Below are 26,004 nucleotides of genomic sequence, written 5' to 3'. Positions count from 1 at the left end.
ACAGCCTATGAAATGGTTTGTCCAACCTGGAAGAGTTGGCGTTTATTTTTTTTTTTTGTAAAGTATATAACTTACAAGGTGTTAGAAATGAGTTCAGTTTTCATTCAGGTCCTTGGGTCTTGTGTGTATGCTTTCAAACAGCTTATTTTTCATGTGATAAAGGCATCTAAGAAACTAGCTTTCACTTACTAAGCTAAAGATATGGCCGCCTGGCCGGGCGTGGCTCAGCGGTTGAGCGTTGACCTAGGATCCAGGCAATCCCGGTTCGATTCCCGGTCAGGGCACAGGCCCGGGTTGCGGGCTCGATCCCCAGTGGGGGGCGTGCAGGAGGCAGCCGATCAGTGACTCATCATTGATGTTTCTATCTCTCGCTCCCTCTGCTTTCCTCTCTTTGAAATCAATAAAGATAATATATATATTTTTTTAAAAAGATATGGCCATTGGGCTTATCTATACAAAGAGAAAGGGAGAGTAAATATTGTTCATTACACACACACACACACACACATGCACGCACGCAGACACACAATTATTGAAAAAATATTCTGAGCCCTGTTTTCTGGACTGGCTATTTTAGATCTGTCTAGTAACAGATGAATATACCTTTTGTTACCTTTTATGACACAGACATCAACCTCAGTGCCATTTGGTCTCGAGGTTTTAAAAAATAGGACTGTTAGGACAAGAACCTGGTGGGATGAAGGTCCCATATATCATGCGTCCAGTCCAGAATGGAGGGAAAGAATTGACCAGATCATGGTCAAATTCAAAGCCAAGAAAACGCGGGTTCAGCAGGAGTAGGATGAGAGTAGGTGGCACAGGAAAGCAACCTGTGACTCCTAATCAAGCAGTGTTTGCTCTGGGTCTTGTTTACAACTTTTGGCTGCCTGTGGGCAGCCAGGAAGAACAGGAGGCCAGCAGGCAAATTCTTTCCACATCCCAGACAGTGGAGGAAGTGCTGGACCCAATGGCAGAGCCTGAAGATTTCCCAATCATTCCCCCAATAGGAAAATTAGATACTACTTCTAGGCTTCATTATTTTGGCCCTGAAGCAAATTAAGCATCTAAGGCCTATAGGCAGGTGTAATTTACGGGGATTGTGTTGGGAAATACCCGTCCAGAAGGTAAGAAACCTGAGTTCCTGTCCTGTAGCAAACCACTTTCTCACTGACAATTCCGTTTCAGTTTGAGTGACAATCAGCGTTTGCTTGAAACAAATAATTATAAAGTTCTAAGTAGATCAGTGTCATTGGGTTGATATCCTCAAGCCATCGTACTTTTTACTAGCTCCTTAGCTGTATATGCATCGTGTTGCCATTTTTTCATTACACTTGGACTTGTGGATAGTGGGGTGTATGTATGGAATGGGATGTGAGTTCATTCATTTAACACCAAAGAACAAAGCCTTCACTTAACTTTTTATTCATCATAGCACAAGATAGAATTTTAAGAAACACCGCTTACTTAAAATGTCATTGCCAACATGAAAATTAAGAATAGCATGTTTTATAAAAAAAAAATTTTCTATGATACACTTTCCCTTATGAAGTGAAAAAAAATCTCATAAAACACTGAAGCGAATCGCCACCTGCTGGTCAAAAATAGTTTTACAGTTGAAAAACTTCAAGACTGAAGTATGGTAGAAACATTTTACAATACACACAATTACAAGAAAACATTTCCTCAGCCTTTGGTACAATGTAAATACAAAGCTGTAGTCTTTTTTCCAATATGATTTACTGTCAAAGCACTTCATATAATTTGGTTAATACTGATTATGGGGCAAAAGAAAAAACCATGTTCTCTAATTTGAATACTCTATTTAGATTCTTAATCACTTTATAGTTGGATTCCAGTTTGTAGTTTTGAAAAATACATAAAAGTTACACATTATAAATATATATTATATGTGGTCTATATAAAATTTAATTCGACCTAAAATGGGACAGCTTCTTAATTATTCTTTTTTTGTTAGGCACGGCCTTTCTCCTGTTTGATTAACTGAATCCTTTCTAAACAGATTCTAAAAATATATTCCATTACATATCAAATTTAATATTCTCCTTAAAACATATTCCATATGAAAAAGCATTCAGTGACTATTTTTTTTGTATCTCACTACTATACAAAAATATGGCTTCTCATATTCTCTTTTGTTTTGTTAGTGTTTTTCTTAGGCATTGAAGGAAGGGCTGTCCCTCTTAAAAAGCCATGGCAAAAGCACAGAAACCCGCTTGTGCATATTCTAGAACATTCTATAGAATCTCCTTGCTTAGTATAAGTGAAGTGATTTAAAAAAAAATCATTTTGTTTTCTGTGAATATATCATATACGATTATCACACATAATCTGTTACAGAATATACAATAGTCAAAACTGAAGACACATAAATACAATTAAGCTACACCAAAGCAAGGGTTTTATCTTAGAGCCAATGTGAGTAGTTTTTATATTGGAGACTGCCATCCCTTTATATTTTTGTACTTTCCTAATGCTGGCTATGCAAGAGTCTTATTATAATGGTGAGGGTACTAGTGCTCTATATCTTTAAGTGAACTGGGCTTCTCGTGTTATTTTTTAAAAGTGGAAAAGAAGAAAAGTAAGTAAGTGTCCAATTGTCCAATGCCAACTCTCACTCCGTAGGGACCTTCCCCTGAGGGTGAAAGAAGGCTGTTGGGACGCGGTGAGGGCTCAAGCTGGGTGTGGGCTCATACCAGTGTTTCCGGGAGGGCATCGGGGTTGTCGGCGGACAAGAGCTCCCAAATTTGCCACCGCTCTCTCTGCCAGTCGAGCCAGTTGGGCTCGCCCAAGGCCTTACTGTTCTGGTCGCTGGCGGGACTGGGGCAGGCACTGCTCAGTTTTTGCTGGGCAGCCTGATGTTCTTGCTCGGCTGCTTGGCTTCCCTCTTCCAATGCTGGTCCTGAGCCTTCCTCCGACCTCTGCCGCCTCCACAGCAGCGGCTCCGCTGGCTGGTGGGCCAAGGCTGAAGCTTGCTTCCCTGCGCCTGGGTAAGGAGGGGGCGGCCTGCTGTCATGCCTCGCGCCCTCTCGAGGTCTCTGGTGCAGAGGCCGGGCTCGGCTCTGCAGCCAGGCCACATCCAGCTCGCTCTCGGTGAGGTCTTCTGCGCTGCTCAGAGTCAAATACTGCTCCGACCTTGGCGTGGTCAGCTCCGATCTCCTGCTGCCGCCCTGGATATGGGGCGTGCTGCAGACCCGGGACACAGGAGGGTGGGCCCGGCACTCTGTGATGGTGGCTGTGGTCTGAGTCCTCCGAATGACCTGCATCCCACTGTCCAGTTCTGTGGGGCTGCCTGGCCACCGAGGCCAATTTGAGGACAGGTTCCCTTGAGAAAGGGAACATGGCCCCGGTCGGAGGGAGCTGCTTTCAAAAATGTCTCCATAGGAACCTGGAAGCCGGAGAGAGGGTGAGAAATGGAATTAGTTTACAGAATCTGGGTTGAGACGTCCTGTTATTTCCTTCCCTCTGCCAGCTTTGAAAATTGAAAAAGCACAGGACACTCTGAGGTGCCGCTTCCGAGTGAAAGACATGCCAAACACTTCTTGATTATTGACACAATTCCTGTAGCAGCTCCAAATACGGATGCCCAGATTCTGACAGGTTAGCCAGCAAATGAGACTAAACAGTCCTTGTCACTAATTGATGTTGCAGGGAGGGCCCCCTCGACCTGGCTATGAACACTTCTCTGTTCCGTTCCTGTTCAGTGCAATTTGCAATCCAGAGGAGACACAAATTATGAGGTTTTCATGTTTCCACTGTGTCAATAAAAGCTGTAGGAATAAATGAATCTGAAGCACTCATTTGGTGCCAGAAGATGATGAAGACAGCAGCCACTGTGTAACGCTACCACCACTGCTGTGGGAAAGCCTGGCTCAGTGATATGAGCCATTTCCAGGCATGGTCTAATTATAAAAACAAATTGTAGTCTTCCTTGCTTGCTCTCTCCCCTCAACTGCTAGCCCAGAATGGAGAGACCCTGGGAGACTCTGAAGCCTCTGAGGATGGAGGAACCACCGGCCATATGGAATCTGAGCCCATGCAGGCTTCAGACATGACCACATGGAGCAGAGCACCCCCACTCCTCCTCACCCTGCATAACACACATTGGACTGTGATGTGAGGGAGAAATCAGCAGATTAAGCCACTGCTGTTTAGGACTGGTTATTACAGCAGTTAGTCTTCTGGAACCGCTTCAACTTGCTTCAGGAAACTGATGGGAGAGCCAAACAGTGTATTTCCCAAGCAAATGAGTTCTTGGGGCCTGTGTCCCCAGGCTGCCTTTTGTCTATGGATCTTCCCTGAGCTCTCATGGCTTAAAAAGGAGGCAGGAAAAAAGCAACAAGATCATTTTAGGGGGAGATGGGTAGATGAACATTTCGACAGGGACAGCTCAGAGTTGAAACAGCAAAAGAAAAATAGAGCAGAACATTTCAGAGGAGTTGATCCTTGGGAGAAAAGGCAGTAAAGAACTTCATAGGACACAATTAGATGTAGCTAGAGAGTGGCTCAGAACTAAAGTCAGCTGCATTAGAAATTATTAAATTAAAAATGCGCTGTGTTTTAAAATGTAATGTGGAGGTGTTATAAAACAATGAGAATGGCACTCTATATATATTTGGAACAATAAAGTAAAACAGTTTACATACTTCATGCTATATATCAACATATACTTCAGATGGATTAAAGAATTAAAGTTAAAAGAATGAAATACTGTGAAAGGGAAAAGCATATAGATGACTATCCGATGCTTAAGTAGAGATTAATAAAAAGAGGTACTGATAGACTTAATTATGTGAAACCTAAAAACATTCCAGATATCCAAAGTGGGGAAAAAAATGCAAGGCATAATATTCATGGCAAACAATATGGACAAAAGGTTAACATCTTTATTATAGGAAGAGTTCATAAGAATCAATTTTAAAAACATTAGCACACATAAATAGCCAATGACATAAATGATAATTCAATGGGGGGGGGGATTCAGTTAATTAATAGAAAAACTGAAAAATGCTGATGAGAAAGAAATGAAAATGAAAATAACACAATGGACTACTACTCAGCCATAAGAAGGGTGAAATACTGCCATTTGCAACAACATGAATGGATCCTGAGAGTACCTTGTTGAGCAAAGTAAGTCAGATTGAAAAGGACAAGAACCATATGATCTCACATGTGGGATATAAAACTGAAAGCAACAAATGAACAAACAAACTCATAGACACAGACAACAGTATGGTGGTTACCAGAGGGGAAGAGGGGTGGGGGGAGGGCCAAGAGGGTAAAGGGGGTGAAATATATGGTGACCGAGGGACTTTGAGTGGTGAGCACACAATGCAATATACGGGTGATGTGTTATAGAATTATATACTTGAAACTTACATAGTGTTATTAACCAATGTCACCCCAATACATTTTTTTAAAACAATACAATTTTGTTTGTTAAATTAGCAAAAATGCAAACCCAATAATTTGTAATGCTGATAAGATTAAAGAGACACAGACAGTGCGGGGAAATACTGCCGCCACCTGCAGCTTACAGAGAACAAGCTCTTGGACCCTACAGGGAACATGAAGTGACTACACCTCTCGAATCTCGGAAAGGTTCATCACTTTTGACCCACTTGCCTAGTCTGGATTTATAACTTGCTTTCCAAAATTCTGTGGCCCTAATAATAATTTAAAATGCAAAAATGTACATAAAAGGGGTTCCTGACAGCATAATTTATTACAACAACAAAAATGGAAACAACCCAGTTGTCCAAGCATTGGGTGGTAAACGATGAGTGTGTACTCAGAACTCCAATGTGGCACTGACTAATACTAATGGAGAACAGCTGGAAAATGGACGTTAAGTAATATAAAGTTGTGCAGACAGAATGAGTTTAGCCATGTTTAAAAACTCTTGCAAAGGAAATGAAATGAAATATAGTCACACATAAACTTATTTTGGTGGAAAGGCTAAGTAAGCATAACTATATCATTTCCCCCCTATTCTCAGCATTTTCCAAATAATTTTGACAAGCATGTAATATATGATAAGGCAAAAATTACATAAAATTAATTTTAAAAGGAAATGCAATGAACACTTTAAAAAATAATAGTTCACCTGTCATTCCTGCGTCTTTAGATCCACTTTTTAAAGTTGAATGCCAGGTTCCCCAGATATTAAAAGGTTCCTCTGACGTATCTAGGAAAAAATGTATTAAAAAGGTATGTAATTCACAATGAAAACTGAGGAGCAAAAATCAATACACAGATATTTTTATAACATCTCTTCTTGCAAAGTACTGTATTTGAGATTGTGATGGATACAAAACAGAATATGAGGCAGACCTTCCTTTCATGAGGCTTATTCCACTTGGGATTTACCAAAAGGCTCTTTCTATATTCTGGTGGTGGTAGACAGAAGGGCCCCCCAAAGAAGAACCTGAAAGGATGTTATACTCAGAAGAGACTTTGCAGGTGTGATTACGTTATGGATCTTGAGATGAGGGGATGATCCTGGATTATTTGGGTGGGCCCAATGTCATCACAAGGGTCCTTATAAAAGGGACGCAGGAGAGAAGATGACACGTTGATGATTTTAAAGATGGAGGAAGGGGCCATGAGCCAAAGAATGCAGGCAGCCTTTAGAAGCTAGAAAAGGCAAGGAAACAGATTGTTCTCTAGAGCCTCCAGAAGGAAGACAACCCTATTGATCTATTGTAGGCTTCTGACCTCCAAAAATATAAGATAATAAATTTGTGTATAGTTTTAAACGGTTAAGTTTGTGGTCATTCATTGTAGCAGTGATAGGAAAGGATATAATGGTGAAGAGTGGCAAGAGCTCCAACCACATTAACATAGAGATAGAGGAACAACAGTTATAGTTCCCATATCCAGTACCACCCTCAGGAATACTCCGCTACTGGCATCAACAGATTCATTCCTACATGTATTATTCATACATCCCCTTAGTGTGTCCATAAATATTTACCGAGTAAGGTGCTATTTAGGTGTCCTCACCATCTCATTTAATCCTCACTACAATCCTGTGATCATAATGACTATATCTAGAAGCAAATGGGCTCTTCCCTATGTTCAGCAGTTCATATGTATTCTCTCACTTAATCCCAAGGAGTTGCCCCTGAGTCCATTTCACAGATGAGGCAAGTAGTGAAAGGAGTGGGTAAGAAGTGCACACAGGGTTATGTAGAAGGTATTATTGAGTGGTTATTACATGCCAAGTTCTCTGTTAAGGACTTTACATGGATTAGCTAATTAAGTCCCATGAATTAACACTGCTATCCCTCTTGGTTTCATAGGAAGAGCAAATGGGACTCCAAAAAGCTCTATCACTCACTTAAGGTGCTGCAGGTTGACAGTAGCAGAGATTATCCACTCCAAACCTAGTGCTCTTGTCATTGGATGCCAACACTGTTTGCTTCTAGTTCCCTAGGGGTGAAGTTATTTCCAGGGAGAAAGTTATAGATTAGACGGGGTTTCTCCACCTTGGCACTAGTGACACTGCGGTGGATCATACTTTGTTGTGGCGCTGTCCTGTGCACTGTGGGATACTGAGCAACAACCCAGCCTCTACCCACTAGATGCCAGTATCAACCTCTTCCCAAGTGTGACAATGAAAAATGCCTCCAGACATTATGACAAAATTGAGAACCATGGTGTCAGAGTTTGCCAAGATATTAAATGGATGAAAAGAGATGATACATGCCTAAGTCCATCTGCTAATAAGTTAGATCCCATGTGTATCTTAGCCTACTTGCTAAAAAACTGTGAAGCAAAGACACTGACCCTGGGAGGAAAGAATCAAGGTTTCCTGGTGAGAATTTGTCAAATAATATCACCTTGAATCTGTGTTTAGAAACCCAAATATGCCACGCCTCTCATAATAGCAAAGTTCTCTTCTGATAGCCCTTTGTGTTGTTACTGCAGAGAATATTACATATAGAAGACCTGCCACTAATAAAAAAAGAGCAAAAATTAGAGATCAACCATATACATCAGAGAGGGAATAGTTAAAAGTCCATGATACATCTATTTAATGGAAATATATAGGGGCTACAAAAAATGTTAGCCAAATGAAAAATGCTAATAGAGTTTTAAGTAAAATAAGCTTACTTTAAAAGTAGCTGTACTATAAAAACAAATTATGTAAAAATTATGTGTAAAAACTGTTATGTATGCATATGAACAAAAACTAGGAAAATAAAGTTTCACATTTAAAAAATAAATTTAATGCTTGATGGGAGCATGGGTTACTGCTTTCATCAGTTTTTAAAATTATTTTTGACATGAATATTTGTAAAATAAAATAAAGATGCTATGATTTAAACACACACACACACACACACACAGTCCTTTCAGAGTGGCTCTTTGGATTAAATTATAAATTTAAGATAAAGTAGCAAAAATGTGTACTGTGTCTTCCAATTATTACTTGAAGAGTATCCTGCTGAGTTCTGACCCTGAGGAATTACTCTGTAGAGGGAAAAAACAACCAAACATCCAGTGGTCAAATAAATGTGGGAAAAGCTGCAAACCACACTCTCCCTCCCACCGCAGAAATTCAATGGTGACCATTAGCACTCTTAAGAGTTTGAGAAATTGTACAATAGACACCATTAACTTGGTTAACCCAGCAGTTCCCAAATGTATTTGACCATGAAACCCTTATTTTGCCTAAAAATGTTAATCTCCCTGGAGACTAACATTATGTTCTTCCTGGAACACGATGTCTTGTTATACAGTAGGTTCAGCCTGTTCTCTTTACAAAAGTAACAGCAGTAATTGGATAACATCTTAGACTTAGCAAATATGCACCCAAACTCTAGGACACACAAAGTTCCTGGGATGCTGGAAGGAAAAGAGTCAGCTGGGAATATGGGTCCCTCTCTGGGCATGAGACCGCTTCCCAGAGCCTCGGAGACGGTGGCTGGGCTCGCCACGCCCTCTTCCCAGGGCCTCAGTAAAGGCCAACTGAGCTCCGGAACGGGAACCAGGAAGGGAGGCAGAGGGTCCTCGGGCGCGCGCCGTCCGCAGTCAGTCCCGGTTACCTTTTCCAAGCCGTGGTCCAGGAGAACTCTCCCTTGACTTCAGTGATGGCAAGTGGCCCCCCAGCGCGTACTGCTCTTGTCCTCGGCACGGCGGCTCGGGGCCCCCCGGGGCCGGGCCGGGCTCTTGCATAGCCAGCAGGGAGCGCTCGGACAGCACGGGGGAGTTGTTGTCGTAAGGGGAGAGGTCTCCGCTGGAGGCCTTGTTGGAATCTGTGGACGAATGCCTTCCTCCCACCGAAAAGGAAACTTCTGACCGCAGCATGTCAGGGCTTCTGGCACAAGGAGACAATTACAAGTGTGTGAGTGTGCTAACAATTAGCGACCGAATTAAAAAATGTGACCGTTACACAAATGACAGGAGGAGAATGCATGAGCACAGGGCTGAAACAAACAAAAAAAGACCTTTAGAGCAGTGTCCCCAAACTTTTAAATCAATATGGTGAAAGCATTTCCATGAAATTGCCAGCAGAGGACAGTAAAACTCAACAGATCCTACTAGAAATGTCAAGGTGAAGGGAGGGGAAGGATGAAGGCGATGGATCCCTGTCTGCTCCAATGGGCCTTGCTGCAATGCCTGGATTAAAGCTTTCATTTCCAAGTTAAAGTCTGAACGCCCATGGAAGGTTGCTAAAAACTATGAAAAGGGTAAAAAAATTTAAAATGTCAGAAAGAAACAAAGCTTTTGTCAAAGAGAAAAGATGATTCTGTTTGGGGCAAGAAGAACAAAATGTACTCATTGGATAATTTTAAAAGGGACTGACATCCTGTCGGAAATATGATTTGAAGAAAGGCTTTACAAAGACAGAAATGTCTGAAAAGAGAACTGAGTCATGGACAAACTGTGCAAAAAGAAAAAAGGTCACCACTGGGCACCGATTATAAAAAAAACCCAAAAGGCTAAAATGTCATTATTTTGATCAACCAACCATATTCATGACTATATGTGCGGAAGTGTGTGCTCCAGAATACAGGCAAATCAGAAAATTATGCATATTTGATTAAAATAATAAACATGACATTTAGACATAGGCTGAACTTGGCCAAATTATTCAGGACCTTTAAGACATTTAATTTAACAAGAAGTAACTTGGGATTCACATTTGATATCTTTAAAATAGAGCATTTCACTTACTAAAAGTACATGTAGCAACCATCAATGATCCTGAATTTAAGAGATCCATTTAATTAAATATTCATATTTTTAAATGAATCTTTTATCTTATTAAAGTAATAGCAACCAATTGATTAAATTGATTGTGGTGAATATTTTGATATTATAGTGATTCTTTCTGGCCAGGGGATACCATTAAGTCAAATGAGATTCTAGTCACTATATCATCCCTGACTGTTGATGGAGAAGTGGCCCAGATCTTAGTTTTAAGGACTTATTCTGTTTGTGGTATCGACTGAAATATGTATTTACTGTAGGGCTAAAGCCCCTGAGGCTATTTGGAAAAGTTTACCTCAGATTTTACACAATCCAGTATATATGAGCATATGTTTTGTGTGTGTATATATATGTACCTTTGCAGCTGTAAAACAAAGTCTGATGCTCACTATCTGTTAAGTAAGGAAACATTGGTAGATAACTTTTACTTTCCTCAATATTCTGAATTTAAAATAATACAGATGAAACTATGATTGAAACTTTACGCAAAGTTTATTATGGCTTTATGGACAATTTTTCTTAGTGTAATGATAATGATGATGATGCTACCGGCAGGAATAGTTTCAAGTATAAAATGGCTGAAAAGATAAATATATGACCATAACTAGTGCCCATTGCATTTAACTACATCTAAAGTGATTCTACAAGGCACTAGTTCTTTTTACAAATTGATATAAAACATACTAATTAGCATATCCATTATGTTTTATATATGCACGAATTATCACAGCAACAAAAATAACGGTGAAAATGTGAATGGAATGGGAAAATGAGAATGTCGGGAGCGTGAAAAGACTGTTCGAAGTCTTACCTGTCAACACCTGTTTTTTCTACCTTCCTCAAAATAGTGGCCCTGACAACATCTTGAAGGGAAATGATGACAGATTAAAAATTCCAGATCCTGCTTCTGTTTTCCCACACACCCCTACTTCTCTTTACTAGCCTTTGCTTGCTTTTGTTTTAATTTTTCAAAACAAATCCTTTGTGACCTTAAAGAAGGTAAACACCTGCCTGAGTAATCCTTTCCTAACCAAATGGTTTTGAGCATGCAACATGGAGGAAGGGTGCTTGCAGGGGATCTTGCTTCTTCTTGGTTTCCAGCAGGGGTTAGTGTGCAGGAGAAAAGCATCTCTGCATGTGACATGTGTTGCTGGTCACTGAGACAGCCAGGGGTTTGAGCACTTTTGCTGAGGGAACATCTTATCCACATGGAATAAATAAGTCCTTTCCTTGCCTCCTCTTTAAACAATTTATGGGAAAGAGCCAGAGGACAGCCATGAAGATGATTTTCCAGAAACTTTAGGCCTCCAATGAATGAAGAAAAACTAAAAGGTACTTACTACTTTTTCTGGAAAGTGGGGAAGAAAACTATTTATCCTCTAAATCTAATCAAAGTGAAAAGCGTCTCCCTAATTCTAGTGGAGAGAACACAAAACAACTGAGCACTTGTGTGTTATCATGGGCTTGGCTCTGGGTAAGGAAACTTGATTATGAAAATGAACAACATTGAATGTGTTGAACTGGTAGCTACATGGAGCTCAGCTCAGAATCAGGGTTCTATGTTCTGACCAGGGCTAGAAATTATATTACTGGACTAATTTCAGTTGTTTTCCTTGTTTAGTTAACATTTTTCTAGTCATTAGTGAAAACATCTTGTCTCCTCAACAAGAATCAGTCATGGTGTTATATCAATAATAGTGGGTACATAAAGCCTTATTTTATGGGATGTTTTAAAGAGTCACGTCAATTCATTAGCCAAAACAAAATAACTATCAGAGCTACAAATACCTTTTTGGCTCCTCACATTGGGAGGAAAGCTTTGGAAATCTCATATTTTAGCTCATGGAGACCCCCCTAGTTCTGTCTCCTGTCTTGCTCATCTGTCTTACAAAACGTACAGAAGAAAATACATTCAACAAAACACTCTTAAGTCGCAGATTCAGGCAACAGTTACGTGCATAAAGAAACATACCCTATGGGAGAAGTTTCTCTGAAGTCTCAGTACTAGGGACATTTGGGTTTCAACCAAGCAAGTAGGCTATTTAACCCTTTGGAACCATGCATCATGTAATAATAATGTCTCTTTCTTTGCAGTGGGTACTAAAAGGCTCCAAGGAATTGGGGCTCCACTCGAGTTGGTGTATTGGAGCTTCTGGTATACCTCTGTGTGTTTCACACCCCAGCTGCATCTCTTCTTCTCATTCTTCCCGTTGTTTTCCTGTCTCCAGTTTCTCAAGTTACTTACCACAATATTGTTCTACTTTACATATTTTTTCAAGCTGTTGAATAAATTGTTTTTGGACTGACATTCAGACAGGGAAATCACACCTACATTAATTGTTGGGGGGACTGAAAGGGCAGTATGATTCATGAGAACATTTAGTTTGGTTAAAATAAAACAAGAATGATAATAACAATAACAAAAGTAATGGAAACTGCCACACTCTCTCTTCCTCCATTTTCATGGTTATGATGGGATCTTATCAAGCAGGGGTGAGAGAGGAAGAGGTGGAGCCACTGTCACTTTCCTCTGTTCTTTGGGCTGACTCTGCAAAATCTCACTCGGTGGTTCTGCCTCAGCAGCAACCACCTCACCTGGGAACTTGTTGGAAACGCAAATTCTCAAGCTCCATTCTGGATCTACTGACAGGACTGGCTGTAATATATGGGGCCCAGTGAACAATGAACATGCAGGGCCCCAAGTTAAAAAATTAAGAATTTCAAGATGGTGACAGCAGATCATTAAGCCAAGCGTGGGCTGCTTCTGAGTGCGCGGTCCTGTGCGGCTGCACAGGCTGCAGCCCATGAAGCTGCCTTCGCCTGCTGAAAGGCAATCTCTGGGCGCAGGGCTAGCAAACTGTGTTCAGAAAGCCCTCCAGGTCATTTTGATGCACGGGAAGCATGAGAACCTCTGATACCAGACCTATCTTTCATTCCTCAAGCCACATGAGACAGTAGGCTACGGATCTAAGTCAAATCAGGAGAGAAACCACAAATAATGGCCCAATTTTCCATACTGGCTTACAGTGGGGGTAAATGTTGTGGCCTAGACCTTGACATGGCTGGGGTCACAGCCGAGCGAAGGAGGGAGCGTGTGCCCATACCAGTGAGCTCCAGTCAGCAAGGTCCAGATGACTGAATGGAGTTTAGTTATTGATCAGAACATGATAAGGTGAGAGGGGGACAGGAAAGGCCAATTTGCCTTTTTCTGCTGTTCTGGTTCATTCTCCTATGTCAAGCCATTAAAGTGACCACAACTGAGGTCAGCAAGGTAGTAGCCAAGTTTGCCTAAGAACCCATAATCCAAGACTTGTCTTTCCACATGAGAGCCCACTAATTAATAACAAAACTATTTTATTCACTACTCAGGATTCTCACTACAACATAGGCAGTTCAGAGTTTTAAGAAATTTTAGTGTAATTTCATTGAGTTTTAAAGCACATAGTGGCCCCTTTTTATATGTCTTGGAATTTAATGGATTTGAGGTTGGGAATGTGGTAGGTAGGTTGCCAGTTGACATGGGTTTGCTTCCATGAATGGATGGATTCCTCGAGACCTGAAAACCCCAGGACCATCCACAGCATGCATGGCTAGTCTCAGCTAATCAAATAAGCATGAGATGGACATGGAGAGTGAATCACTTTCTCACCCTTAGCTGGTCCTTCCATGTCAGGGTCTAAACACGCTGGCAGGGCACTGTGGGCAGGCCTGCACTGCAGCCGGAAACACTGTAGGTAAATGGAAAACTCCGGTTCAATCACCGGATGTGGCCAGCCCAGCTCCTTGCTGAGCTACCCCAGTGAGAAACATCCTTGGAGATTTCAAACTTGCATTGGCTTCATTCTTGGCTCAGTGGTTCAACTGATAAAGCTCAGTCTGTTGGAACTCCAAGCACATAACCATCTCAGACACTATTAATTGTACTGGGAAAGGAATCCACTGCCACAGCAGCTCTGGATTTATGGGGGATTTTCACATTAATCATACTCAGTTCTGCAAGGCATCCCTTATGCAGAATCCTAGGGCCAAAGGCATCCTACCAAAGAGAAGCTGACATGGATCCAAACTCCCTCCCAGGACATGAAACTAGCACCCTGGACATTAGAACTTGCCCAGTGCTTTGGTGAAATTTCTCCCCTCATTTCTAGCTCATATTAATTCCCTCTTAATAGTCCTGGCATATGGAGGCATTTATGACAGGTGAAGAGAAAACAATGCTAACTTTATTCCTTTTATTTCCAGTATACTTGATAAAGTCTTCCAACTAATATCTTGCTAGTTTACAAAAAAGCTGTGAATCACAGTAAAGGTGCTGGAAGAATGGTGATGTGATAAATGCTCCCTCCATCTTGAATTGTCTTTCTATAGGAGGTACATTTATACTTTTTGGAACTTTTCTTTATGGAATTCTCTGTTCCATATACATTTTTCCTATAATTGTCTGGCTAAAAAATCTCCTTGGAGTGAAGTGTGTGTATGTGGTTAATGTTTCACAGTTTCCAATGAATGAAACAAAATGACAGTTGATGTCACCAGCTACTGCCAGTCAATAGGATTCCTTGCTATTATACGATACTGGTAAAGTCTAATTTCTTATCTCTGAAAATTTCCTGAGAACTGTTTTGATTTTTACAAATCCCGATAAAAGGAAAACAAATTATAGTCCATCTTTTAACACCCCATGGTTTTGTGGAAGACTTTCTTAATGACAATCATTGAAAGATTAAAATAAATATTTGATAATTTAAATGTGATGCCTTCAAATTATGAGAAAGCCTAATGTTCCTCCATCAGGAAGAAGATAGAGTTATTATTCAACAGGAGGAACATCCAACTCAACAAAACAATTCTTTTCCAGTTCTGAAATTTTATCCTTTGAGCCAACTATGGGTCTTCATCCATGGTCCTGATTGGCCGGTCACTGGTTTTACTATTTTGGGAGCAATTTCAATAAAAACTTTGTGAAGGCCACTAACAGAATTAAATACAGTGAAATGTAGAAATTAGAGAGATTTGGTTCATCCATAATCAGTCTTCTGCCCAAATGTAGTTCAATTTGTGTGTTTTTTTAATTTTGTTTCCATAATACAGTAGGGAAAATGCTCTACTCAGCCCTGTATACCATATAGGTATCTATGGTTTTATTTAATTCTTTAATGATTTATTTTTCCCAGAACATTAAAGCCGTTGAAAAATTGAAAAGTAGGTGTATTACAACTTACAACATTATATTAAGTTTAAAAGCTTTATTTATGCCCAAACAGAATTTTATTATTATTTTAATTTGGTTAACTTAATTAAAAATTGTTTAAGACTGGCGCTTGGCCCAGAAAAATTGTCAAACAGAGCAGTCCTCTCAGTTGAAAATACGATAAACGAAGAAATATATTTGTAGAACATTGATGACTTGCTTTCACTTAAGCCAGGGGCACCTTTTGCTTCAGGCTCCAGTATAGCTTGGCCTGGCACTCGTCTTTTAAAATGTTTTGATATTTTGTTCATAATAGATTTTTGGTATTAATTTTGATTTAAACAATATTATATTTCAATATTGTTTATTTTGATGAGTGAGTTTTTTAGCATACCCTTAAATTTTGCACCTAGGTGAGTGCCTGCCTCCCTTTGCTCACCCTGGTCCCAGCGCTGATATGGCACCTTTGTTCTGTTGCAAATACCTGCATTCAATGTACCTTGTCCTCTTTGATTTACCTTCCATTACCATTCCTTATTTCCTTACATCCCTAAATCAAAGGAGAGGGGTTTATTTTAAGTATCTTTGAAGAAAATAGCAAATCATTCTAATAAATATACCAGACAAGCAATTTGAAAACCTAAAGTATTGCATTGTTGGTAATATAAATCTCTTCTTCTCTCCCTTTGGCATTCTGTTTTGGTTAAAGCCAAAAATGTAAGTAAACAAGCAGAAGAAAAAAAAAAATAATGAATCCTTTTTCTACTGTTGCATAAAGAAGAGAAAAATTCACACCAAAACAAAACATTAACTTCCCAAGTATCACTAAATGTTTGAACTTTCAAGAAAGAAGTTATAATAAATACATTCTTTTTCTTGGTTCTACACTCTTGAAAAGTTACTTTTCCACGCCAAATAAAACCTTGTGCAGTTTCCATGTGGGGCACAGGAATCTGAAGCCTTTTTTAGGTATATGTGAACTGATGGCAAAGAACAGATGCTTCTGGAAAAACAACAACGAAGGGCCGGGAGAGAACAACGAGGGAGACTGCGCATCACTGCGCTGAAGCCGTCATTTTAGAAGCCGCTGTTGCTTCCCACTGTCGTATTCTCACACATCCTTTCAATTCTTACCTTTTAGAGCTTAGCTCTCCAACTTTTAGCTGAGTTTTTCCTACACAAAGCCTTCGAAACAAGATTCTAACCATTCTCATTATGCCAGGACTTGACCAGGCCCTCTTCCCTCATCACCTGCAAATGTGCAATCACCTCCAGTCCCTTCTGAAATCTACCTGGCCTAGTGTGAGCAGGTTGTGGCCCCACTTCAGTGCCTTTTTACCCTCACCCCTCTCTCTGTTCCAGAACCAGCACCATCATCCTGATGCCAACTGGATCAGGCATGTGCAGGCGGGCTGCCTTTACACACTGCGCTACTTAACGTGGATGGAGTCTCTCTTGTGCCATATTACCTGCATAGGTTGCTATCTCCTGGGGAGCAAGGTAAAACTGAGTGATGCTTAAGTCTTTGGTAAGTAGTTGTAAATGAATGTAATGGTGAAATTTGAAGTAACATGATAGTAATCATTAGCATTCATAAAAAATATATATACTATTCTAATAGCACAAATCTATAAAGTTTTTATAGTTTATAGATGAGGAAGCTGAGACAGTGAGAGATGAATTTATTTATCTAAGACCACATAGCTAATAGCAGTAAAACTAAAATTTGAACTCAGGCGATCTGACTCTGGATCCAAAGCTTGTAAACAGCGTGTTACACTGTACAGGGGTGTGCTATTGATCAATAATTGACATACCAATGTAGCAAGCACCATCTGGCAGTTGGAGTACTATAATTTGTCACAACTATAATTTATCATTATCATGGATTTATGGTATAGAACATTGGTTCCCTTCCTTTGTCAACACAAAGACCCCTTTTTAATGTCAAAAATCACCCACTGGGATAATAAATATGTAGTATCTATTGTGGTGGATCTAAGCCTGAGATTCTTACACCTGACTGCTCAGTAGAATCACTTGGGGAGCTTTTAAAAATCCTAATGTCCAGACTGTACCCCAGAACAAATGAGTGAGCATATCTAGGGGTGGTGGCCAGGCATAGCTGCTCTTTAAGCTCCCCAGGTGATTCATATTGGGCAGGCAAGTCTGAGAACCGATGCCCTAGCACATATCCTTTTGCACTCTGTGACATCCTTAATCACACACCTCCTATTATTTTTACCCTTGTAGGCCTCCTTCAACAAGTTTGCAAGCTCTTAAAGTCAAGAGTATGTCTTGAGCCCGGCCAGCGTGGCTCAGCGGTTGAGCATCGACCTATGATCCTGGAGATCCTGGTTCAATTCCCCGTCAGGGCACATGCTGCATTACGGGCTCAATCCCCAGTAGGGGCGTGCAGGAGGCAGCGGATCAATGATTCTCATGGTTGATATTTCTGTCTCTCTCTCCCTCTCCCTTCCTCTCTTTGAAATCATATTGTAGATGCACCTTGACTTAAAAAAAAGAAGATGCCTTGATATACGAAGCTTTCACTCCTCAAAGTGTGGATCACAGACCAGAAGCACCACAGCATCATCTGGAGCTTGTGAGAAACGCAGACTCTCAAGTTCCCTCCCCCACACCTACTGATTCAGAAAGAGCATTCTAACGAGATCCCCCTGGTGATCTGTATGCACAATAAAGTTTGAGAAGCACGCATTTAAGGCATGAATAGATTTGAAGGATAGGATTCTCAAGCCTCAAAAGGTCATTAAAAATAAATATCTATTTATTAATTTATGCATATTTTCTTTATGATATTATCAACTTTCTGGGATGCTCCTTGGCCTATACCTAGAGGGGAAAAAACAAACACTCTCTTCTCCTACTTACTAAGTCTTCTTCAAATATTTTCTGTTTGATAATGCTAGTCTCTGACATCCACAGGGCTCCCACGAGCTCACCTCTTTTTCCTTGAGGCCCTGACACTCACTTAAGATCATGGTCTAGGGTAAGCTTGCCTAGACCTTACAATTCTTATTTTCACAGAGATAGTGAAAAGAAGAGGCAAGACAATTGTACAGCTTGGGATGGGCTTAATATGTACACTTTTTCATTTTCCTAAGAGTAAAGAATAAAAGGTTCACTTTCTGGCATTTATATGCAAAGAACATACTTGCAAAACACATACAAATAACTATTATCAACCATTCTTCAAAGTATGGTGCTTATATATTTTCAAATGCCATATAATAACAGAAAATTGGCAAGTCAAAAATAAGTGGTTTTTTAGGTGTGCTTTGTAGCTTTCCTGCAGAGTACCCATGAAATGTTATAAATGCAGCTTAATGAGGGATTCACAAATAGAAATGCCGTCATGTCTGTTTTCTTGCACAGAGGAGGGAAATAAGTGAGTTCATTAAAATTCTGGTGATGCAAGTTACACTGTGAAGAAAAGCCATTTGCTATTTTAAATTAGAACTTCCACCTTGATGACAGTTAAAACTCGAGGAAAATTTTAAGTGAACCTAATTCTCTGATATGAAAAGCAAGACCATGAAATGTCAGCCAATTTTATATAATTTGAGTATACTTTTATTCAGTTGTGGCTCTTGGTGCTTGAATCCAGGCAGAATGTCTTACTTGAACCAGAATTTGGCCTGATAATGATCAGCATAGAGATGGATTTTCAAAAGTGTACTTGAAAGGATGAGCCAATTAAAAATTCTTCCCTGCTCTGCAGGAGATGGTGTGAAGCTGAATTTAGCAGGGCTTTTAACGTAATGACCCAGGAAAGGAGGCCTGAACAATGTAGAATTCCTTTTCACCAAATTTCTCTAAAGAATATATTTTTGTATATGAAATAGTTTTAAATGAAAATTAACACATCAAATTTGGCATCAATGTAAGGGAACAATTTAACATGTGTTAATGTTTCTAAGATATTACTGAATAGGACATACCATTATTTCATATACGATTAAGAAAAAAAAAAGCTATGAATTAAACTAGGACATGCCATTGACTACAAGGTGAATCTCATCCTCAGGGATGATAAAACATTGGGAAAATGTGTCTTAGAATTGTTGAAATTCGATATGTTAAAAGCACAACATAAATAATACTTTCATGAGAGGATAACAACTTTTCCTGTCACAAATGTAAGGGTTGGTGTCATGGTGGCAACATCGCTCTTAGTAACAATGCAATATTATCCCCTTAACTGGATTTGCCAAATGCTCAGTACCCCCCATATACTCAGCTTCTGTAGCAAATGACTGCAATTAACCATAAAATCTGACTAATGCAAAAATGTAGTGCTCCTACTTTGGGGGCAAAAATGGTGGCAAACCATAGCCTACAGCATGGATTGCATTTGACTCATTGCAACCATGGGTGCATGTGGAGACCACCGTGTATTTTTATCGAAAGGATGCTAGCTATGAAGGGCAGGGGGGTCAAGAGGGTGCCTACCTCTAATTTCAAATGGGCACCTAGGCCTTAGCTGAGGCCTGTCTTGTGGTTTGGTAATGCATCATTCATGCTGGTAAATTACACACATAAGATTCATGCAGGCTCAGCCTTACGGGCCCCTAAGAGCAGTTATCAGAATTCTGGAAGGAGAATCATTGATGTGCTTCATAGTCAGGCCCTTGAGCTTCTTGCCAGAGATTTGGTGCTTTTTTCCTGATAAACACAATCAAAAGGACCTCCAGGGACTCGAAAAAGGCAAAAATGAAAATGAAGAAATCCTGTAAAGCAGTTTGTAATTCAATAAGTGGACTGGTAAGACTGAAGCAGTTTCTAGCTAGGTGGACTGATCAGCTGTGCCGGTTGCCCAAATTCCACTTCAAGTCACCCTGCATGGAGTTATGTAAACCTTTCTAATTCTTTAGAAATGGAAACAGAAATCTCCAAGCAGCTTTAGAAACTGGCATACTTACGAGGATTGGGAGGCCTTTCTTCTGAGTAAATAGTCCACCACATCAGGATCGGTCTCCAGCAAGCTGATCAGCACTTCATTCTGGAGGTCCGGGGAAACCTGGAGGGGCCAAATGTTAAGGCATAAATAAAACCATTCCAGAAAGAGTCAGACCATGGCCACTGGCAACTTTATTACAGCATAAAACAGAGCCTTAGGAGTCGTCAGAGAACAGAGTGATTGGTTTGTTAAAACGAAACCTATACCACCAACCCATACAGCTAGTTTCATTATTAGGGCAAACTGGGTGATTACCAAATAGTCATATTTAATCCAAATTGTCACCCCTCTTATGACAGGAGGTACAGCCTAATCACTTGGCTGCCTGTGTTGTCCAGACTAGATTTGTCTTGGCTTTGAATAAGCAAAATATCGTAGTTAAGGGAAATGGTGTTCATAATTTATCGTCCAAATGGGGACACTTTCTAGAGTTCATACTTATATTTATGCCAAGACAATAGGCATAAATTACAATGGTCTTGGGCAGTTCTGGAACATACAATCAGTTTATTAAGAGGACAGGTCCTTGAGTCAGACAGCTTGTATTTGAGTTCTAGTTCCACTTACTAGCTGTGGCACCTTCAGCAAGGTACATAACCTTCCTACATCTCTGTTTCTGCATCTGTAAAATGGAGATAATAGTACACACCACAAGGAGTTGCTGTGGTGATTAAATGACTTATTATTATATGTGGAAAACTTTGAATAGTACCTGGACAATAGTAAACGCTCAAAAAATGCAGACTACTACATCTGCACAGTCATTTTATCATTCAGTGCTTGTCTTCACTCCTTTCTTGCATCCTGATCCATTAACAATTAAATTTCTCACTTCATAATTTGACAAGGCATTTGCTAGAGTTCTATAGATGAGCATCTCATGTTTCTCTAAGCCTAACCCACAGTGCGTTAGAAGATGGTCTTACTATCCTAAATCACTCATGTGGAAATGTTCTACAAGAAAAGACAACTCGGCTCTAAAGGTTTTCTATGCTGTGGATGCTGGTAGCTCAACCAAAGGAAATTCAAACTATTGAGAGAAAAATTTCAGTCTGATTCTCTCACACGGGGGCTTGGAGATAAAGCTCTTGAGAACTGCGGGGACAAGTCTTCTGAGAATAAGTGGTTGGTGGGAGAATTTGCCTGTCTCTTGCAGAACTCAATTCTTCTTGAGCTTTGAGAAGCTGGAAACAATTTTATTAATGAAAACAGGGATGAGAAAGCAACAAAACGCTTTCCTCCTTTCATAAATTTGTTCCTCCTACTTTATCCTGAATCTTTATTAATGATGTTACCAAACCCTAGTCTCACAAACGCAAAATGTGGGTTGCATTCAGGCTTCTCTGTGTCCTTTCCTCTCCCCATTCAGAGCCAGGAGATCTATTTGATTTTATCTCCATAATGCCTGTTACTTCTTTCCTCTATCTTCCATTCCAACTGCAACGATCCAAGTTAGAGCCCTCTTTATCTCTTTGTAGTGGTCATCTGTTGGCCATTTCCAGCCTCTATTTCCCTCTTCTTGTAAGAGTTATACTTCAAGTTCCCTCTGGAGAACCAACTGTTCCCCAACCCTAAGCTCAAGGTTAAGGGTAACCTAGTTTAAGTCAGTGATCATTCCATTCCCAGATTACCATGGATGCCTGAGCAATGGACATGTGGCTCCATTAGAGACAATGAAAAGCCATGAAAGTTTCTCTGAGACTTATGAGAGAGAGGATACAGGGCCTGTAGCCATATGGGGCCTGAGGATTGTGTTGACAATTGAAAAAAACAATACCAAAAAATGGAGAGAAAGAAAAGGGGTCTCTTGACATTATTTGGTTCCTAGGTAAAGCTATGCCTAAAGACATATTTGCTTTTGTATTGTGAGCCCCCAAATTCCTTAAGCTAGTTTTATGATTTAATGGGAAAAAAGACACATCCATGATGGGTCTTTGGTACAACAACTTGCTAACCTGGGTACTATTTCCTACAACACATGCAACAATTTTTTTCTCTGTATGGTTGTTGGAATGCTCTGATCAAGTCACTCACTTGCTCAAAAACCCTTTATCCCTATAGCTGAAGTCCTCCAACTTGCTTGCTCATCTCAATCTGTATTTCCTATTTTCTCCAGTAGCAGTCATCCTCATACACCCTCTACTTTAGCACCACTGTGCTTCTCACTCTGGCCTTTTCCCATTCTTTCCTTTTATTCAATATGTCAATGTTTGGTGAATGCTCACTGAATGTCCAGCACTGGAAGCTGGGATTCAGCTACAAACCAAACAGACAAGAATCTTTTTCTCCTAGAAGCTGACAACAATAAGGGAAGCCTGGCATTAAACAAACAAACAAACAAACCACAACCTGGATCACATGGAAAAAAACAAAGCTAAGAAAGGCCAATGGAGAATGCTGGGGAAGGGGTGCAATTTAAATAGTAGAGTCAGACCACAGAGAAACTGACATTTTAGCATAGAACTGAAGTTGATGAAGGAATTGCAGAAAATCATTCTAAGCAGAAGGAAGAAAAAATAAGATCTTGAGTCAGGAGCAGCAAGGAGGCTAGTGAGGTTGTGACAGTGAGAGTAAGGAGGCAAGGCCAGATGTTGTAGAGTCTTATGGATCTGATAAGGACTCCTGCTCTCAATCTAAGTGGGTGGAGAGCCACTGGAGGTTTCGGGCAGAGGGCTAACATGAACTGTCATCATCGAGCCTGCTCAGTTGACAGTAGGTGGCGGGGAAGCAGGAGGGGAAGGAGATAGGGGCTGTTGATACATCTAGAAGAGAGATCCGGAGTGTTGCACTAGGACGGGGAGCTGATGAGACATGTTTGGATCCTGGAGAGAGTAAAGATAGAGATGACAGCATTAGCTAATTTGTGGGTGGAGAGAGAAAAAGAGGAAGAAGGAGCAGGAGAAGGAAAAGAAGAAAGAACGACTTGAACGCCTGGAGGGTAGGCACCTGCAAGGGTGGGGTGGCCACTGACTGGTGTAGAGACTTGGAGGAGGAAGAGGCTGGGGGCAAGACAGGAGTGTGGCTTTGTATGGTAAGGGGGAGAGGGGGAGAGGCCTGTAAGACACCCGAATGAAGGAGAGACCTAGTAAGCAACTGAGAATAAGGATCTGGGGTTTAGGGGAAGGGATGGGCTAGACATAGAAATTTGGGAGACACACATAGATGGCATTTAAAGTTCTGTGACCAAATGCAATGGCCTGGAGATGAGAATGAAAGAAGAAAAGGGACAGGACTTTTAGGTCAAGGCTGAGAGTCTCTTCTCTTACTTTATGGAATAAATTAAATAAAAAAGACTGATAATTTTTACTGTAAATTTTTCAAATAACATGACCCAACAGATATGCATGATTATATCAATTTTTCAAAAAGTAATACCTAAATGATGAAAATAAGAAGAGAGAGTACTCATTTTTTGAAAAAATGAACAACAAAGCAAAAAATAATAGAGGCCAAAAATATATATCCTGAACTCTCTTTAAAAGAAAATAACATGAGCAAATTATAAAAAAAAAATGTGCATTTTTATCCAGTTAATTTAATTTTAAAATTTCTATGCTTAGACATGTAATAAAAATGTTTGCTCCAAGCACCAATCCATTCCCACCAAAAAATAAACAATTAGTATGCATGTCCTGAGTGGTAGTATCACAATATTCATTCTTTGAGAGTATATGGTGTGTGTAATAATTAACTTGGATACATAATAAGAATAGGTACAAGAAGTATCATTATTTAGAAAATAACTTTCCATAAACTTTGTTCTCTAATTCACAATTTTCACACATTCAACTAGGCCTGATTCCCAACCAATTATAATGAATGAGATCTGTTTTATGTAGTATACATGACTTTTACTTGGTAACTAATACAAATAGGGTCAGTGCTATTACATCTATCTGTAGTTTGTTTTTAAAAGACCCATGATACCATTTTGGCTTAGAGACACTCTTTACAAATAAATAAAAAAAGACATAGTTAAAAAATGTAAACCCATGTACTGCAGGAAGGGTAGGTAATATTTTCCTATTATTATGTAAGACTGATTACAGTGAACATAATCCATTTTAAAATTAATTTATTTATATCTCACATTGTTACAAAATGATTTAAAGCAGCTTCAAAAATTAATCTGGCCCTGGCCACGTGGCTCAGTCGGCTGGAGCATCATCCTGTACACCAAAAGGTTGTGGGTTTGATCTCTAGTCAGGGAGCATGTGGGAGGCAACCGATCAGTGTTTCTTACATTGATGTTTCTCTCTCTCTCCCTGCCTCTCTCTCTAAAATCAATAAAAAATTGTTCAATAAAGGAATGGTTCAGAAAATTGGGGCCAGTGGGAGAATGAGGATAGAGAATTTGAAATGATACCTGGAGCTGACTTAGCATTCATACAACAGTATCCAATGCTGTTTTCCCAATGCCTCCTCTAATATTTGTACATAATTGCACATTTCATTTCCTCTTATTTAATAAAGATTTCAAATTAATGGCTCAGTTAAATTGGATGAGCATTCATTTTCTATTAATTTAGATACTTAATAGAGAAACAAAAGTCAAGGGAATGAATTGTTAGGAAACAGGAGCTTACAGTAAGAAATATCCAAGCAGATTGTTCCCATTTGCGTTCCTTTTCGGGAATTAAGGTGTTGTTGAAAAAGTATCTGACTAAGAGTTGATAGCCCCTGAGGTCCAATTTGGCTCCGTTGCTTATAATTAATGTAAACTTGGACACATGACCCCTCTTCTGTGGGATTCTGTTTCAGCACCTGAAAATCCAGACATATCTTATCTATCCTTTATGGAGGTGTTATGGGGATGAAAAGGGCTAACAGATTTGCAAGTACCTTACCAACTGCAAAGAGGTTTAGAGTAAAATATTTCATTAGGAATAGACAAAATAATAAATTAAGCAAAAGAAAAAATAAAAGCAGATAACATGCAGATGGCCAGCATTTGTTTTGTGATTTTTTTCTTGACTAAGCCATTCATTGCTGCCTCCTGGCCTGTATGCTTGCAGAGAAGCACCACTCTCTTCTCTTTTGCTTAACACTTCTGGTTGGTAACTAGGTTACAGGAGTTCCTCTTCATATGTCCCTGTTCCTGACTTCCCCCTGAATTTCTAGAATTACAGTTTGTGACCTCTTGGCCCCTCAGCTGCAATGGTCTTAAAGCCAGACTCTATGTAGCTTCTCCCCTCTGGTTCCTTCTTTTCCATCAGACCTCAAGTATTTGGGTTGATCACAACATTGGAAGGTAAATTTCCTGAAGGCTGGTATTATCTGACTTGTCTACCTGGAACTGGTACAGGCTCTTAAGGTTGTAGTTTACTGTCAGCTAGCCTCCTTTGCAGCTAGGGCAAGATCATGTGTGCCAATCCTGATCAAAGTACCCCAAGGGGGATCTCTGAGATTCTGGAAAAGGTTCTCCTCCATATTGCAAAGAGATGCAAGAGAGGAAATATCAAGAGATGCTGGAAGTAACGGCAGTATCTTGCAGCTGAAGATGAAAGAGCAGAGAGAACAGGAGTATGAGTGTGCTGCTAAAACTGTGTTTCCCTAGGCTTCTGATTATGCAAAATAATAAAGCCTGATGTTT

At 40.0% G+C, this 26,004-nt stretch overlaps 1 protein-coding gene across 1 annotated transcript in view; it reads right to left on the bottom strand.

The window, feature by feature from the left end:
- Window positions 1-1,408: 1,408 nt before the first annotated feature.
- ARHGAP6 (Rho GTPase activating protein 6) overlaps window positions 1,409-26,004 on the bottom strand; it is a 234,975-nt gene continuing 210,379 nt past the window's right edge. Inside the window, exons 10-13 of the mRNA XM_081124879.1 lie at window positions 20,374-20,471; window positions 9,072-9,343; window positions 6,125-6,205; window positions 1,409-3,406 (exon numbers count right to left, since the gene is read on the bottom strand). Of these exons, the coding sequence (XP_080981005.1) occupies window positions 2,709-3,406; window positions 6,125-6,205; window positions 9,072-9,343; window positions 20,374-20,471 (1,149 nt within the window). The 3' untranslated portion in view covers window positions 1,409-2,708. The remainder of the gene's footprint in view (window positions 3,407-6,124; window positions 6,206-9,071; window positions 9,344-20,373; window positions 20,472-26,004) is intronic.

This window comes from Miniopterus schreibersii (genome assembly GCF_964146895.1).
Source record: "Miniopterus schreibersii genome assembly, chromosome: X".
Classification (NCBI taxonomy): Eukaryota; Metazoa; Chordata; class Mammalia; order Chiroptera; family Miniopteridae; genus Miniopterus; species Miniopterus schreibersii.
The sequence above is the reverse complement of the archived record's forward strand: the minus strand, read 5'-3'. Positions and strand labels throughout refer to the sequence as shown.